The 16,008-nt window shown below is 38.6% G+C and overlaps 1 protein-coding gene across 1 annotated transcript in view; it reads right to left on the minus strand.

Annotated features, from left to right (window-relative positions):
* The window catches only part of LRRC9 (leucine rich repeat containing 9), a 46,538-nt gene that overhangs the window by 14,748 nt on the left and 15,782 nt on the right, over positions 1-16,008 (minus strand). Inside the window, exons 12-20 of the mRNA XM_009670689.2 lie at positions 15,462-15,597; positions 14,136-14,282; positions 13,018-13,139; positions 11,806-12,015; positions 10,315-10,434; positions 8,620-8,811; positions 6,822-6,947; positions 5,804-5,941; positions 778-955 (exon numbers count right to left, since the gene is read on the minus strand). Of these exons, the coding sequence (XP_009668984.2) occupies positions 778-955; positions 5,804-5,941; positions 6,822-6,947; positions 8,620-8,811; positions 10,315-10,434; positions 11,806-12,015; positions 13,018-13,139; positions 14,136-14,282; positions 15,462-15,597 (1,369 nt within the window). The remainder of the gene's footprint in view (positions 1-777; positions 956-5,803; positions 5,942-6,821; positions 6,948-8,619; positions 8,812-10,314; positions 10,435-11,805; positions 12,016-13,017; positions 13,140-14,135; positions 14,283-15,461; positions 15,598-16,008) is intronic.

Raw genomic sequence — 16,008 nt, forward strand, 5'->3', positions numbered from 1 at the left:
GGGTGACAGATGGCTAACTGGTTCTTTTCCTAAAACTGATAAAGATGTATGTATGTGGCACCAGCTGCCCACTTCTCTCTCAAACTACAGGCTCTCGGTAGACTCTCTGGCTTCTCTTTCATGTGTCAGGGATGATCTTTCTCCCATCTTATACTAGGGCAGATGCAACTCTGCTCTCCAGAGGAATATGAGCCACCTCCAAGTCATGCAACTGTGTCAAGTCAGGCAATGGAGCGGGATGATGGCTGTGGGTGCACTGAGTCCAGCTCCCCATCAAAGTCCAGAAGTAAAACAGAATCTGTGGCACAGGAATGGGAACGTAGGAGTTACCAGGATCACACGAGGGAGCTTGGATTGGGAGTTAGAAAGGGGACTGAAGTTAATTAGCACCTTTGCGCTGAATTCACAGCTCACAGTAGACTCGAGACCTGATTTTCAAACTAGTAACAATAACAATGTCTGCCATGATACATGTGGGGAACGTATAACATTTATCCAATAGTAATCAGATCAGTGGTAGTGCAAACATACAAAAATAGACAGATTTAAAAAATAAATACTTCTTTTGCTGCAACACGGCTGTTCGGCCTCACTCCCTTTCTTCAGTTCTGCTAAAGATATACTGAGAAGCTAAAGATCTGATTTTTCAATATCGAAAAACTCACACAGTTGGCAGCAGAGAAGAACTCATGCTCTATAACATTTCACTATGAAAACATATAATCTGTTGGGTAGGCTCAACAGCCTACATCATCACTACCGTGGTAAATATAGTACCATCTAGTGTTGAAATGCAGTTTCCATCTAAAGTGAGTTCTTCAAGGTTAAGACAAGACTCTAGACCTTCTATTTGAGTGAGATTATTGTTGCTAAATGATGCCCATCTTAAATGCTCCAGTTTTTCCAAGTTGGAAATTTTGAAGAGATGCTGATCATCCAGATCTAAGACGGTGATCTGTAATAAAACTCAGTGTTAGAACTGAAAGAAAACTCCCAGTCAATCAATTCGTAATTTAATTCTACTTATTCTGTGCTCAGTTTTTTCATGTACCTTTCATACTGATACAAATGGAAATTTCTTCGGTTCAGGGTGTGATATTTCCCTATTACATGACGGAGATATTCATCTCTAATACACTTCAAAAAAGCCCAGTTTATCCACCAAAAACAAGGACTCTGCAACATAAGTATGCCAGTTCCCAAATGTACCTATGCAATTTTAGCTACTACCTAAACATAGTCAATTTTTCTTGTCTGCATTCTCTTAGATAGTTTTGGTCAATTTAAATACTTCTGTCAACGTAATATATGATTCTTTCACTGGCTAGTCTGCTTTACAAATCTTCACTCTACAATTGGACTTCAGTGGAATTAGGATTGCAGCCTAAAACCTAAGGATTATTATTTAATCTAGCAGAGGCTGAGCGCAGAGCCCGAGCAGAACTCATCCTAACTGTTTAACTTCTGATATACAGACGAAGTATTCTTTTCTCTTTATCACTGGCTAACAACTTCACTATTTTCTTATTTGAAATACTCTAAAACATACAAATATAGATTCCAAAAACATATTTTGCTCCCCATGTTTTCAATGGAGTTTCTTACAGAGGAGTAGAGACAGGGCTGTCAATGATCTTACCCATAACCTGTTTCTGAGGAGATAACTGAGGATACTGCAGTATGCTAGCCAATCACTGCATGATGGGGAGAAGAAAAAATTGCAGAGCCTCACTCAAAAAATTCTAATTGTATTGTAAGGGCCCAAGCTATCCAGTGTCATAGCTAGCCTAAGACAAATAATCACAGTAACATTTAGTGTCACGAAACTGGCTTTGCTAATGATTGAAGAACATCTTTGGCTATATTCTTCCATTTTCAAAAATATTTATCTTACACTTTATGAATCCATTTTTTTTGAGGTCACAAACGCATAATGTTGACATATGCTAAAACATCAATTTGCCTGGCAATTTCTATAAACATGAATTCCCTGCTGCACACAGAATAGAATGCTATGCTCATCAACAGAAATGTGTTTTCCTCTAGCTATTCTAGAGTCTACACAACAAACTGAACTGACAGAGGAGCTTCTAACCTTTTATTCCTGGTAGTTTAACATGATTTCAGATGATGGGTCAGAACAGGTTAGGATGACCTTGGATCTTCCTTCACTGACTCTTACGGCTTTTCATCAGCCCACTTTCCTAAGGAAACAAGGCTAATAGTCTGATGGTGCTCTCTGTGTATCAGCCTGCTAGTCTTACCGCTAACTTCTAAATCTATTGGTGAGTTTCAACTCAATCTGTCAGATGACTACTGCTCTGAAAGATACTGACTTCCTACAAATCCCACGAAAACAAGCAGCTGGATGGGAGAGACCGAAGGCGATGGTCCCAGTGAATGAAAGGCTGCAGCCTGGCTCAGCTACAATGCGAGACACTAGATAACGCAGGAGAAACGAATTCCAAATGCTCTGAGAAACTCCGTCGTGAGTGAGAAAATCACTAAACACTGGATAACAAGGCACATTCCTACACCAAACCAATTTCGCTAAGTCCTGCTGCTCATCAAGTGACTGCTTAATTAGTTTATAATTTTAGGTGGTCCTTCAAGGTGAGAGATAATGTTCAAAGGGTTATTGTTAATGTTGTTGGCTTGAAATTAGACCTACTAACTCTCTTCTTGCAATCTGGCTTTCATACTGATATTTACTAGAATTTTGTGAAAGTCTGAATCCTGCCAAATCACAAGAATCAGATTGGTATAGAGAGAGTTCAGAATGTATGTAGCAAAGCTTATTTGGTTTTAGAACTGAAATACGCTTAATCTCTAAATTTTAGGATAGGATATACTTGAAGGCTCAGTATTAGAAAACTGTGTGGCTATGTTCATTATGGAATTTATAGAATTTAGCAGGAAAAATAATGTTTCAACATGCGTCAACATTATACTTTTGCGACATCAGAAAAAAACTGGCAGAATAAATAAGCTGAGCATAGCTACTAAATTTTCCTAACGAAGAATTCTCGGGACCAATCTCTATTGGTCAGGGAGAAAGAATGAAAAGGAGCTGGCCGCAGTTTCCTAAATCTGTCTTGTTCTTTCCTTATCCTTGCTACCAGTGTCCTTGCTCTCTAAAAAATTGCTCAATGTTCTTGAACCTTCACTGACACTCTCCTCTGAAATACTTCCAGAGCATCTGAGAATCCTCAAATCCTTAAATGAGGCAAGTAGATTAAGGAGTTGGTCTTGCCTCAGGAGAAAACTCTCCAAAAAAACCACATAAGTGCATCTTATATTAAGCACATTCTTAATATATCATAGAGTTTATAAAGGGCAATTTTCAAAAGCCAAAAGCAGTCAAGAGCAAAATGACTGAGCCAAAAAATTAAATGAAAAAAATATGAAGGCTAGCTGGGAAGGGTTTAAATACTAAACACCTCAGGATTACACACTTTTTCACTTACAGTTAAAAAAAATCGTCTCCATCAAAGCTACAAGACTAAAGCAAACCTACAGGTTCAGACCACGGCCTATTTATTCCAATACAGAAGCAAATAAAAAATAGGAAAAATGACAGCAATGAGAATAAAACAGTTGTTAGAAACGCAGATAGCTGAAAAGGAAAGTTTAAAATATCATTGACAATTTGATGGCCAACATATTCAGAGATAATAAGAAAGGATTACATAAATCCATCAAGGCCTAATGAAGTTCGAGCAATGACATAGGCTTTACAACTCAGGATTGTAAAATGGTCAGTCAGAATACAGAAGAGATGGATAATCTCAATACATATCTTTCTCTGTCTCTGGGAAGGTTTAGGATGAGATGCTCATAGTTTACCTGGATAAAAAAATACTTTCTATTTCATCAGTAACTGAAAAGTATCTAAAAGTGCAACTACTGATGCTGACATTTTCAAAGTGGACAACTTTCAACCAAGGACATTAATGAACCAGTTGAAGAACACTCTGAACCACTCAGATTTATATTATACAAATCTTACTATACTGGGGAAGTTCTGGAAGATTACTAACAGACCAAACTACACACTAAAGCTATAAGAGTATTAAGAATTAACAGGATTACCTGAATAGGTCATCAGTTAGCTTAATATTGTCCTTAGGCATCATGGAAAGGCCGATATGCGACACAGTAAACAAATAACAGTTAATGGCTTTATTAATGGGTGTTGGTATGGTGCACAGGAAATAAGGAAAATTAATATAAAATTGCTCCTGATAAAATTATAAATGTATTGATAAAATTAATATCTTCTCCCCGAGAACGTGATAAAAAACAGTGATACCCCAAATAAATGTAACTTTTGTTAAATAGATAAAAACTAGTTAAATGATGGATCTCAAAAAGCCTAGAAAGAAAATCATCATTTTATGGAGTATATTTACTGATATTCTGCGGGAAATTCTTTTTGTCAATGACTTAACAAAAAATCCCCCAGAAGTCCTTCCTGGTAAATTAGGAGATCACATAAAGATGTTGACAGTATCAGATCAGCCATAAACTGTTTTAGAATGTCTAATATGGTGGCCTATACAGCATATATCTGCATAGAACAAATTGTAAATCAGGTAGCTAGGAACAAAGAAAGTCATACTCACAAGATGAAAGAGAGTACCTCACAAACATTGAAAAGGACTTAGAACTAATGACAGAAAACCAGATGAATAGGAGCTTGCTCTGTTGCTATAAGGGCACATACGCCAATTAATATTTAATCCTTGGACTACTGAGTAGGAGTAAGCAAGAAGAACTATTTCTGAGTATGTCATTTTAAGTCCAGTGCTGGAAGACTGTCTCTACTTTTGTAGGAGACCATATATAAAAAGGATGAGGAGATACCGGAGCATTGTTCAGAAAGCAGCTAGAAGAATTTCATGAAAATTGAAAAAACATTTAATAATGAGACTTTAAGAAGCTCAAACTAAGTTAGTTTCTTTAAGATAGGATAGAGTGGGATGATCTGGCTACATAAGGAACAGACTTCTGGTAATAACCCTTTGAAACATTAGAAAGAGACAAAATGAGACCTAATGGATGGAATTTGATGGTAGTCAAATTCATATCAGAAATAAGGAGAAATTGGTAGACATGGTAGAGAGACAGGAAAGACATGGTAGATTCACTGTTACTCGAAATCTTTAAACGAATAGTAAGAGGGAGTTTCATATCAGCAAATATCAATGTCAGTAACAGAGGTATCTGCATCTGTGGTGGCTGACCAGGCTCTCTGTTACTGTGCAATTCACTTTAACCTGAAGTACCCCTCTAAACTGTCAGGTGACTCATGTCCCAAAAGTATTTATGCTTCTGCACTGTCTATAAGAGGAGCCTAGGGTGACTAGTTCAAGTGTGGGTATTTACACTGTAGATGACCAAATTTAGGTGAAACGAATCCCAAACTGCACGCGTTTCTGTAAGATCTGATAAAGCTCAAACAGACGATATGAACTTGATGTAGAAGTTACCGTATAAGGCTCTCTTGCCTGCTTTATGCATAAAATAGGTCTAAAGGATCCTAATAGTATCCTCTAGTCTTAAAATATATTAATGCTAAAAAGGCAGTTGAACTGCAAAAAAGGCTCCTGGACCTCCTGTGAGGTATCTGGAAATGACCATCCCCAGAAACAATGTAAGTATTGGTTAGACTTGAAAGTGTTTAAAAATTATATATTTTAATCCAAAAGCACCAATCCATAAAACTAAGACTACAAAAGAAAAGTTTTACAGAAATCAATCTAAATGCTAACCTAAGTACATTAAATAGCATCAGCCCTACCATTGAATACCAGTTATTAAGATGTGTCTGTGAATCCACCTTGTTCTTGCTAATTTGAGACAGAATTTTAGCACAAGGAAACACACTAAGAACAGGTGGGCTTTCTTCATCGGTCCTAGAATATTCTAACAGAGATACCTGAGGGGGGAAAAAAAAATGTAATAAGTAGATAACATAACTAGACTGTACAGTCCACAGCTTAACATATAAGAAAGGGCTTAACAATCCTGTTATTCTTGGAAGGGGAAGGGCATATATTAGTAGACATAACAAATCATAGATCTAGTAAGTTTACTAGATTTGCTAGACTCCTACAGATCTTGTACATACCAAATTTTTAGAGTTTTTAAACACATAAAACATGCTGTAGTAGACACTAAAACATGCTGCAGTAACTAGAGTCTGTTTTCCTTTGAGTAGCTGTGAAGATATTTACCCAGCTCTTTGCAGAAAGACATGAACTTACACAGCATTCGCTGTGAGCAGATATAATCTCATTGCTACTGTGCTCTAACTATACAAAAGTCGCGTTAATATGATGATGCTCAGTTCAAGCTGACGTGGCCTGTTGAGTGCATTAGCTTAGACTCAGCCTAGATTTCCAGAGTGTTTTGGGATGTAGTCCAGAATTTAATTAGAATGAGTTTGTGCTCAGAGGTTAGGAAGAATCATTTCATTTCTGCCCATAAAATACTCTGCAGATTTACCCTGTGAAAGGACCTTAAAGCAAGTATCCAGGATTTGGGTCTAGCTATTTTAAAAAGGAGTATAACATAATTGGTTTAGCCTGTTATTTTTCTCTCCTGTGTTTCTATTTGGCAAACAGTTATTTTCTTGTATTTTGAATTCAGCAGAACCTGAACATGACGGTTTCCAATATCATACCATGATATAACTTTTGGGTACCAGCAAAGCTCTTCAGAAGGCTAGTGTTCAGTAAATAATTTCTGACCTACTGCCACAAGCAAAGACAAAACATAGCTCTTGCTGTAAGTTAGAACGGAACGGAAAATCAAACCTGGGTTATATTTGATCTTGCAATATAGTGTAATGCTTCTGCAGCTTCTTCATCAGTAATCATGACTCCATCTAGGTTAGTAAGAGACTTTAATCGGCCAATGACACTCCAACGCAACGAGGCTGGCTTGAAGAAAGAAAAAAAGTGTTACGATTTTTTAAAATTACCAATACAGTTTACATACCAGAGTAAGACTTGCATTTCCTTTCTATTTAGCCTATTGTCAGCTCATGGATGTTGAAAGTTAGAGCTCTGCCATAATCCACAACAGATTCACTGTGTCTCCCCGGTTCATGTAGCATGCCAGAAACACATGAGAGATGGTATCTTCAGGCTAATTTCGATTATCCTTATTTTATGTGACATTGACGGGAATAAACTGCTCTGGAGTCACATGACTAACTAGAAAGTTAATAATCCTAAAAAGCTAACTGGCATGTGGGACGTATTAGTATTTGTTTTATAATTTAGGAGCTCATTTATGAGTCATAAATATGATAAAAGAGAAAGCAAGCTTCACAGGACATGAAGAGAGACATCACCACAGACCTATCCTATACATACATAATATGCCGGACTGCCCACTAGTTTAAATATAATATATGAAATACACACTCCTTACATAATGAATAATATCATCTCTGGTTGTGGGTGGAATATAGTTATATTTTGACAGCCAAACAAGCCAAACGTAATCTTTTATGAGCTAGATCAGCGAATGCGTCCTCTGAGAGGGAAAAAGGATTTTTCTGCTTTGCTCTGAACTGAACCAACTGGACATTGTGTTTGGATGCCTAAGAACTCTGGAGAGGGACAATTTTGGTGATTTCTTAACGCTCAAGAGTCATTATATTGACGCACAGAGTTGGTGGCAAAGAGCACAACAGAACTGTAAATGTGATGTTAGAAAACTTAGTAATAACAGCAAAGAACCACAGACCAGAACTGGTAGCTCTTATTAGTTCCTTTTACATCTTAGAATATATTGATAAGCATCAGTGAAATTTAAATGATACGCCAAATAAAACAGGAAGCATCTTTCTAGATACTGATTGGGTGTCCTAATGGAGTTCTGCTTCCCAAGTTAGGATGTTGATATTGCTTAAGCGCCCTGCATTTGTCAGGTTTAACAATGTTGATTCTGATTGAGCCCTGTTAAACAATATTAAAATGTACTGATTCAAAAGGAATGAAGAACCGAGATAAACATTTGTTCCAGAGGCTGGCTGGGTAGGATGCAGTGGGGTCTGACTGAGAGTCTGTACAAGGGCTGAGTCTTGGCTTTCTCTCCAAAGTTCCAGCCAGCAAAGCTGTGCTCCTGCACAGAGATATGAGAAGTAACAGAAAGACTAACAGCGTATACAAACATCCCCAAGGCCAGGGTAATATCTCTGCTCCCACCCCTTACTCAGTGCAGCTTAGCCTACAAAATTAAAGCCATGGTTTAGCTTTTTATGTCTGGCACAGCCACCAATAAAATTAATTCTGATGGGAAGTAAAAAAAAAAAAAGAAAAAGAAAAAGAAAAAGAAAGAAAGAAAGGAGTTGTGCCTCAGAGATGCCTCCAAATAAGTTAAATAAGTGACACACAGCCTATTCACTATTACCTGGTTAGGCTGCGACTACAAAAAGGAGTAAAGGCCATGTGAGAATAAAGAAACCGTAACACAGTCAAAAGGCGTCTTACATTGCAAGGACCTTAGAATAAAAAAGGAGCAAGACCAGATTTTAACCCTTTATGATGTTACTGTGGTCCTGGTTAAGATGCTTTCCCAGGAATTTCAAGCACTGACATGTACCTTATGCCATGGGTTGTGTGTGATGTCAAGGCTGAGTAAGTTGGGAGTGTGTTCATGTAAGATGTTTATTTCTTCCCTAGTCTTTTTCAGCTGATTCCAGCTCAGGTTGAAGAACTGCAGTTTTCTTAAGTGTCTAAGGCCCTCAAGTGTGATCACATGGTTATGGCTTGCATCACAATACTCCAGGTTGGGCTGCAAGACAACACAGGTTTGAGGACAGTTGTAGAGCCAAAGCTGTAGTAAAAGAAATTTTGGTTAACGTAATCAGACATATTTAATATTTAAACAGATTTAATTAGATCTAATGCCTGGGTTCCCCTTGCTCAACACTGGGTCTGCAGACGGAGGTCTACTGTGCTCCATTCATGTCCCCCTGAGGACAACAGAGGAGCCATTACCTCAGGCAACACCTTGGCATACCATGTCCACTTGACTAACAGCCAGAAGGTTTTTGACAGGTAACGACTGCACCTAGCATTCATATCAGGAGCCTCCTAACTGGCACCAAACAACCTCAGAAAAAAGAGCAATCTGAGATTTGGCTCTCTGAATCTGCAGTGATATATATGGGAAAACCCAGAAGTCCTGCCTAGGACTTAACAGCAGCTACTGTTATTCCACTTCACAGACTACAAAAGCAGCCACAGAGGAAAAAACACTGTATGGCATTCCCAGGCTGAAGGTGAACACCTCCCTTCCCATCCTGCTTCAAGCCTAAATAGTTCAGCTTATTACTACTATTCATCTGTATTTTGGTACATTTTACAATTATTTCACTCTGTGTTTTAAGGGGCAAGGGGGAAAAAAGTAGTATCGCCCAAAACACTGAGTAGGCCACTGGCAAATCCAGAAACAGAATCCAGGTGTTCATCTACCTGTTGAAATAGCCATTACAAAGAACTGATGTGTGATACCACTGTAATATCATGATTTGAATGGGAGACAATACCACCAGGCATGAAAACTGCGGACTGCTAATATTGTCTCTGTATTCATGATTCTAGTTGAGTGCCCCCTGCTGTTCCTCTGTGTTTCCTGGCCAACTCCTGCTCTGTAAGCCCAGCCCACAATGCTCCCATCTCTGCTCCCCACATCATGTGTGGGGCTTTGCACAGTCTCTCTACTTGAGCACTGAGGAGGGCAAGGGCGTGAAGGCAGTTGTCATGACAGCCTTTGCCCTGGCAATGACATCCCACTTCTGGGCCTGCAGAGTAGTGCAGAACAGAACTGCTGTTTGAGGAGTCCAACGGAGTCATCTTGTGTTTACAGTTGAGGAAGAAGTTTGTGCTAGGGGAAATCTACTTCACATATCATGGAAGAGCAAAGGGTCCTACAGTACCACCGTGCATTCCAACCTCCACACAGCATGAAGTCTCCAAGGATAGATTTCAGACCTCCAAGAGAAGACCAGATTAACTTAGGAGAAAGATCGTCTCTCCAGCTACCACCCTGTTCCCAGAATACGACTTTGTCCAGACGGTTTAACACTATTACAGTATTTGGTACCGGTATTGGGAAAGATTCAAATAGTCTTGCCTATCACTACTGCAAACCTGGAGTAAGAACTTGTTTGAGGACACTGAATTTTGGGCTTGCTGTCACGTTACTTACTTTAACTTGCATAGATTTTTTTCCCCAAACAAAAATACTATTCTAGTTAATGTTCCTTACAGAATTTAGAGCTTAATGTCTTACCAAGTCGTAAATATCATCTAAGGAAGTAAATTCATTAAAGCTGATGATAAGCTTTTGAAGTCTTTTAAGTCTAGAGATGTTCCGCAGCTTGCTCAGACTGTTTCCATGCAAATTCAAAACCTAGGCAGAAAGTACAGCAGAAATTACAGTTGTATCAGATATGCAGCCAAATTCTGTAATACTCCAAAGCTGCCTTTAAAATGAAAAAGCTTCAACTGCTAGAGCGCAAAGATAAATACTGTCCCATTCTGTAAACTGTAAGACTATAAAACGTGACTCCAAAGTAACACAAAATAGTGAAAAGACAACTGTAGGACATGATGACTCTTTTTCGCTTATTTGAAGACTGTTCTCTCACTCCTCCCTGAAAGAACAGGCCTGGGTAGATGGAAAGTCAGACAGTCAATCTGCCCACAGGAGAAAGGAACAGGAGGATAGTTGTTCAGGTCACCTCTTTACTAGAAATTATTCTTTTCTTTAATGGAAATTCTGATGACTCTAAGGAACTGGTAACTCTTTCATTAGAGAGCAGTATGGCAAGAGATGAGCCCAGTAGTGATGAGCAACAGAACCGCTAAGGCTAAATACCTAGGAAAAGGCAAAGTAAGACGAGAACTGCTAATACCTCACTACAAACACAGATCACTCAAAAGATAGCACTTTGGTACAACAGGAAGAAAACTGTTCTTCTACTCTTTTACATTGTCTCTAAATAAACTTTAGGAAAGAAAAGGTCTATTTGAAGACTTTAAGAGAATCAGACTGAAAACATAATCAGCAGATATAGGAAATGCTATCAGCTCACAAACTATAGTTAAAAACGGGACAGGGCAGAAACTATTTCACAATTTCAAGTATTATTTATTTAGCAGGGCTACTTCATCAGAAAAGGGAGCTACTGAAAACGCCACATAATAGCTACACATGCAATGTCAGAGTTAGGCATATGAATATCCACGTGAATAAACATTTTCTCTGCTGCTATTGTAACAATGTGCACTTCTGAAGCTAAAATCTCTAGCTTGCTACACAGTTTTGATGTTTTTCCCTAGGTAACGTCTGTATTCTTCTGATGTCAAATCTGACAAAAAAAAAAAACCTTTTCAAGAGCAATCTATAATGGCATGAACTCATGTATTCCAGAAAATTCAATGGAAAGGCTGATAGTTTAAGCAAGTCATGTCCTGTTCTCAGCTCCATTTCATTTAAACTGTTTGATAGTGAAATTACTTGTGCTTTACACAATAGGAAATATTCACATTGCATAGTAACTCATAGGCAGGGGAAACCATTTTGCTTTCGTACAAGTTTACAACCTCTATTTGTTCAATATCATGCTACCGATTTCAAGCAAACATAAGTAACATCAGAATCAGCCCAAACGGAAACCTTAATTTTTAACTTTGGTTTAGGTCATGGGGAAACCTGAACAACACAGTAACAATAATGTAATAAATTTCTTCTATTGTAAATTTGACAGTAATTCCTCACCTTTACCTGACTGAAAATACTGGCCTTAGCCACTGAAAGCATTGTTTTTTCATCTAAGCAAGCAATCTTAGGCCTGGCTTTTACTGGTGGTTGCATGTTCAAAACTTCATCATCACGTTGCAAATCGTGAGACAGAATAAATCCTTCTGTGCTTTTCTTTCCCTCTTCCCCAGTTACGTTGCACGTAGAAAACAAAGACTGATCTTTGACCTATTTAAAATAAAAGGCATTTGAAAATTGTAAACTTTCTTTTAATAGAAAACAAGTTAGGGAATCATCTTTTTGTGGCACAGATCTGACAGACATTCTGTTTAATTGCCTAATAATCACACTGTTACATGATGTTTTTGTTTGTATGGGCTGTCGTATTCCACACGACTCTAGCTAGGGACAAAGAAGTACAATTAGGCACTGAAATTCCTGAAGTGCAAGAGTCACAGTTAGAGCAACCTACAGCTGAACCATGGGACCAGAGCTGATACATAACCAAATTCCACTCTTCCTCTTCCTCTCCCCAGAGCTGGACATCCTGCTTCCCCATACTCTTGCTTCTACCTGACATAGGGACTTGGAGTCTGAAGTAAGCCCTTGCATCTTGGTAGCAGGCGACTGAAAAACAGAGCACTACACGGCATACAAAAATGAATAGAAGCAATTTTTTTTTCTTTTAAATCATGGAAGAACTCGTTCAGTATCCCAGCTCACAATAAAATATATTGTCCTTTATCAAAACTGCACATCACACAACTTAAGTCAAACAACTAAAAAGCAGTTGCTCCCTCACACCCTCATGAAAACAAGATTGTTTACACAGTTAATACCATCAGCTTTATCTTTCATAGCACCTCAGAGAAGAGAGCTCTTAGCAAGACAGTTTGGTCCAGCAAGGACCTAGTTTTCAGATGTATTTCGTTTTATCTGTTGAAACTTAGAGAATCTTTGCTTTCTCTGCTGTGCTTTTTAGGATTACAAAAGCAGAGCTTCATTTAATTCCCACTGTAATAACTGGAAAGTTTCTCACTGACTTCCATGAAAGTTTTATCTGGCTCTCACAGAACAGACAGAAGAGAACAAACCTTAAACCTGGACTAGTCAGGTTCTGTGAGTAGAGCACAATTTAATTTTAACTACTTGCTTTTTTTTCCCTTGATCTGCGTAATCTAAAGACTAGATTTCCCTCTAACATCACACTAAGGAAAACAAAGTTCGTACCCGTGTAACGTACTCAAATTCAACAACATATTCTGGCAGGACCAGTTCATGATCAAACACAAACCACTCGCGCTGCCGAAGCCTGCAGTCACACCTTCTCTGTTTCAAGGAAGACCGTGTTTCTAAAGTAGAGGAAACAGAACAAATATATTATTGTTTGTTAGCTAAGTTTGGTATTCATTTCAAGATGTGATAAATCAAAGGTATCTGTTTCCATGAAAATGCTTCAGTTTTAGTCCTTTCTACCATTTGACTTTGCTTTGCAGAACCACGCAGGCTAGTAGAGGACTATAACGTGGCTCTCTAATGCCTCATGTAGAAAATGCAACCAGCAGATTCCAGCATGGCGGTTGCAGCCTGCAAAAGAACTAGCTTAGATCCTGACAGCATGGACAGCTCTCCTGCACTGCTTTCACTGCTGCAGCGTCCGAAACTACTCCATCATATTAGGGTGTGATCACCTTCCAAATTGGCTTACATTTCTTCCCTTCTAAGAAACCAGGAGCAATCCCAACTCCTGTATAGAGAGACATGTATTACTCCCTGATAGCACCGGAAAGTTTGGAAGGTACATCAGCACGAACAAGTAAAACTATTACTTCGGTCCCACTCAGTGTTCTCTTGCAAAAACACAGGGTAAAGCAGAACCTATCACTCAGATGATTCATATGATACAAGGATTTCATTTGCTTACTCATAACTATTTCTCAGCAGTATCTATTTTTATTTTACATAAAAATAAGGACTGTGGATTTTAAACGCGAACATCTCTGTGGTACGTGAACATCACCCCTTTTCAACACTCACTCAGTCTCGCTGTACAAAGAAAGAGTGGGTATAAAACTACATGAAATAGGCTACCCTTAGTGTAAACTAAAGGCTAAATAGCTTGCTTTCACTTTATGAACTAAACTAGCGTTATATTTAGATGAGGAACTTCTTGCTTGTCATTGTCTTTGAAAACATTGTCTTTGAAAACATGCATTTCAGCTGAGCAGAGACTGCCTTCTGATGAATCAAATCACTTGACACAGTCCAAAATACAGGAAAGACGATTTTAGTATATAAACGTCGATTTAACCTTAACTTTATGCTAACAAGTGCCTACAGATACATACCACTGTCAGAAGTGGATGTATCACTTCCTAAGCATTTCCATGGCCTAAATACTGAATTAGCCTCTGGGTAGTTGCCTTGACAGATGGGACTCATTGCACAAGCCGGAACACTGTGGCCAAGGAAAACTTTTGCAATTACCACTTTACCTAAGTGCAGGAAGAAAAAGACAGTTAATATTAATGCTTCTAATTCTAGCTTGGGAGCAGGACAATAAATGGTGCTTGGTGCAATGTTGAGCAGGCTACATCTTGGGCTGGCAGATGAGTGGTCTAATAGGGATCTATGCTTTACATATATGTATTTATACATATAATACGTATTTCTATATATTATGATTCTGTGCTTATGCTTTTCATGAAACAAAAACATCTGGGAGAAAAAAAGATTACATAGTGAAATCCAACACGTATAACCGGCTAATATTAAAGCCAGTGAAATCAGAAACAAGTAATTTCACAAGCAGTGGAACCAGTGAAGCCAGGTATCCTTCAGACTTGTGTCTTCCAACTTTTTTTTCCACGCTACAGTGTGGAAAAAAACCAAGCTCCCCCAAGCTCTCTACAATACTCAGGCCCAGCAAAAGATAGTATGTGCAGTGGCTAGCCTAGAGCTTTTTATATGCTGACAGACCTGCCAGGAAGTCTATGCTGACTGTCCTGCTGGCTGATGTTAAATGAACCTTAAGAAAGCTGAGAAATGTCTTTCCTGCTTTGGGAGAAAGAGAGGTGGGAGCAGAGGACGTGGGAGGAGAGGTGTCCTAACTTAGGTTAAGCCACAGTTCCACACAAGTTGTGAATGGCTAACTATCTTTGAGACTAAGCCTCTTTCATATATAGATGAAATTTGATGATTCCTAAGACACTACAGTGAGAGAGTCACACAGCATGACTGCCTATCCCTCGTCTCTAGGAAACCAGGGGAAAAAAAGAGATTGGCTTCTATTTTTCCCCTTCAGTGTCCTGTCCTGGCCATGGGTTAGCCCAAAGTATTTGTGCCTTTCCTCACTCTCCCCTTTCTTTGAGATGTTGGATCTAGAAAAGATTAGGCATATCTATTTCTCAGATGAAGACATCTCCCACAGACATTTCAAAATCGTCTGTGAATTCACTCCCAGCAGACCAAGTGCTTTGTGGGGCTTCCTAACACGCAAAAATGTCACTGGATTTCAACAAAGTTTCAGAGATCCTTTCTCTGCAGCAGCATATGGTATCTCATGACCACCTATAGTATTTACAAAATGTTCTTAGACTTAAAACACAAGATACAGAAATTACTGATGCAAGGCATACACCGTCAATTTTACATCTCTCCAAACTTTGAATTACCATGCTTGAATGACTCTGCAGAATCACTGCTCTTTTTGCCTTCAGCTTTGGCTTGTCGTTTCAAAAACTCTATTCTGGGGCATTCACAGATGCTTAGACTGTTACAGAGAAGAAGAGCTTCCTTTGTGTTAGGCAACTGCAAAGATTAAAGCAAAGTCCAAGTTTCTGTATTTCATTAAGACCATTCCTTAAAAATTTCAACAACTTTAAGCAGCATGAAAATATACCTATGAATTTTTAAAAGGGATGACAGGAAGGGAAAGTGAAGAGTGAAGAGCAACAAAATAGGTTCAACAGAATAAGCGAAATAGACCAAAAAAATCAGATTGTTAGCTTTTTGGGACAGGGACCACCTTCCTGTATGCTTGTACAGCATGTTATGTCCTGGAAAGTAATCTCAGTGGGAGGTCTGAAAACTAGCATAATATCAAGAAAATAAAGCAGAACCGTACAAAAAATACTATATTTGAAGATACAATCTTGCCATCCAAAAACCTGATCTCTGGCAGGTGTGCAATAGGTTGGAAAGAAGAAAAGAAGAACAATG

This window comes from Struthio camelus, chromosome 5 (genome assembly GCF_040807025.1).
Source record: "Struthio camelus isolate bStrCam1 chromosome 5, bStrCam1.hap1, whole genome shotgun sequence".
Lineage (NCBI taxonomy): Eukaryota > Metazoa > Chordata > Aves > Struthioniformes > Struthionidae > Struthio > Struthio camelus.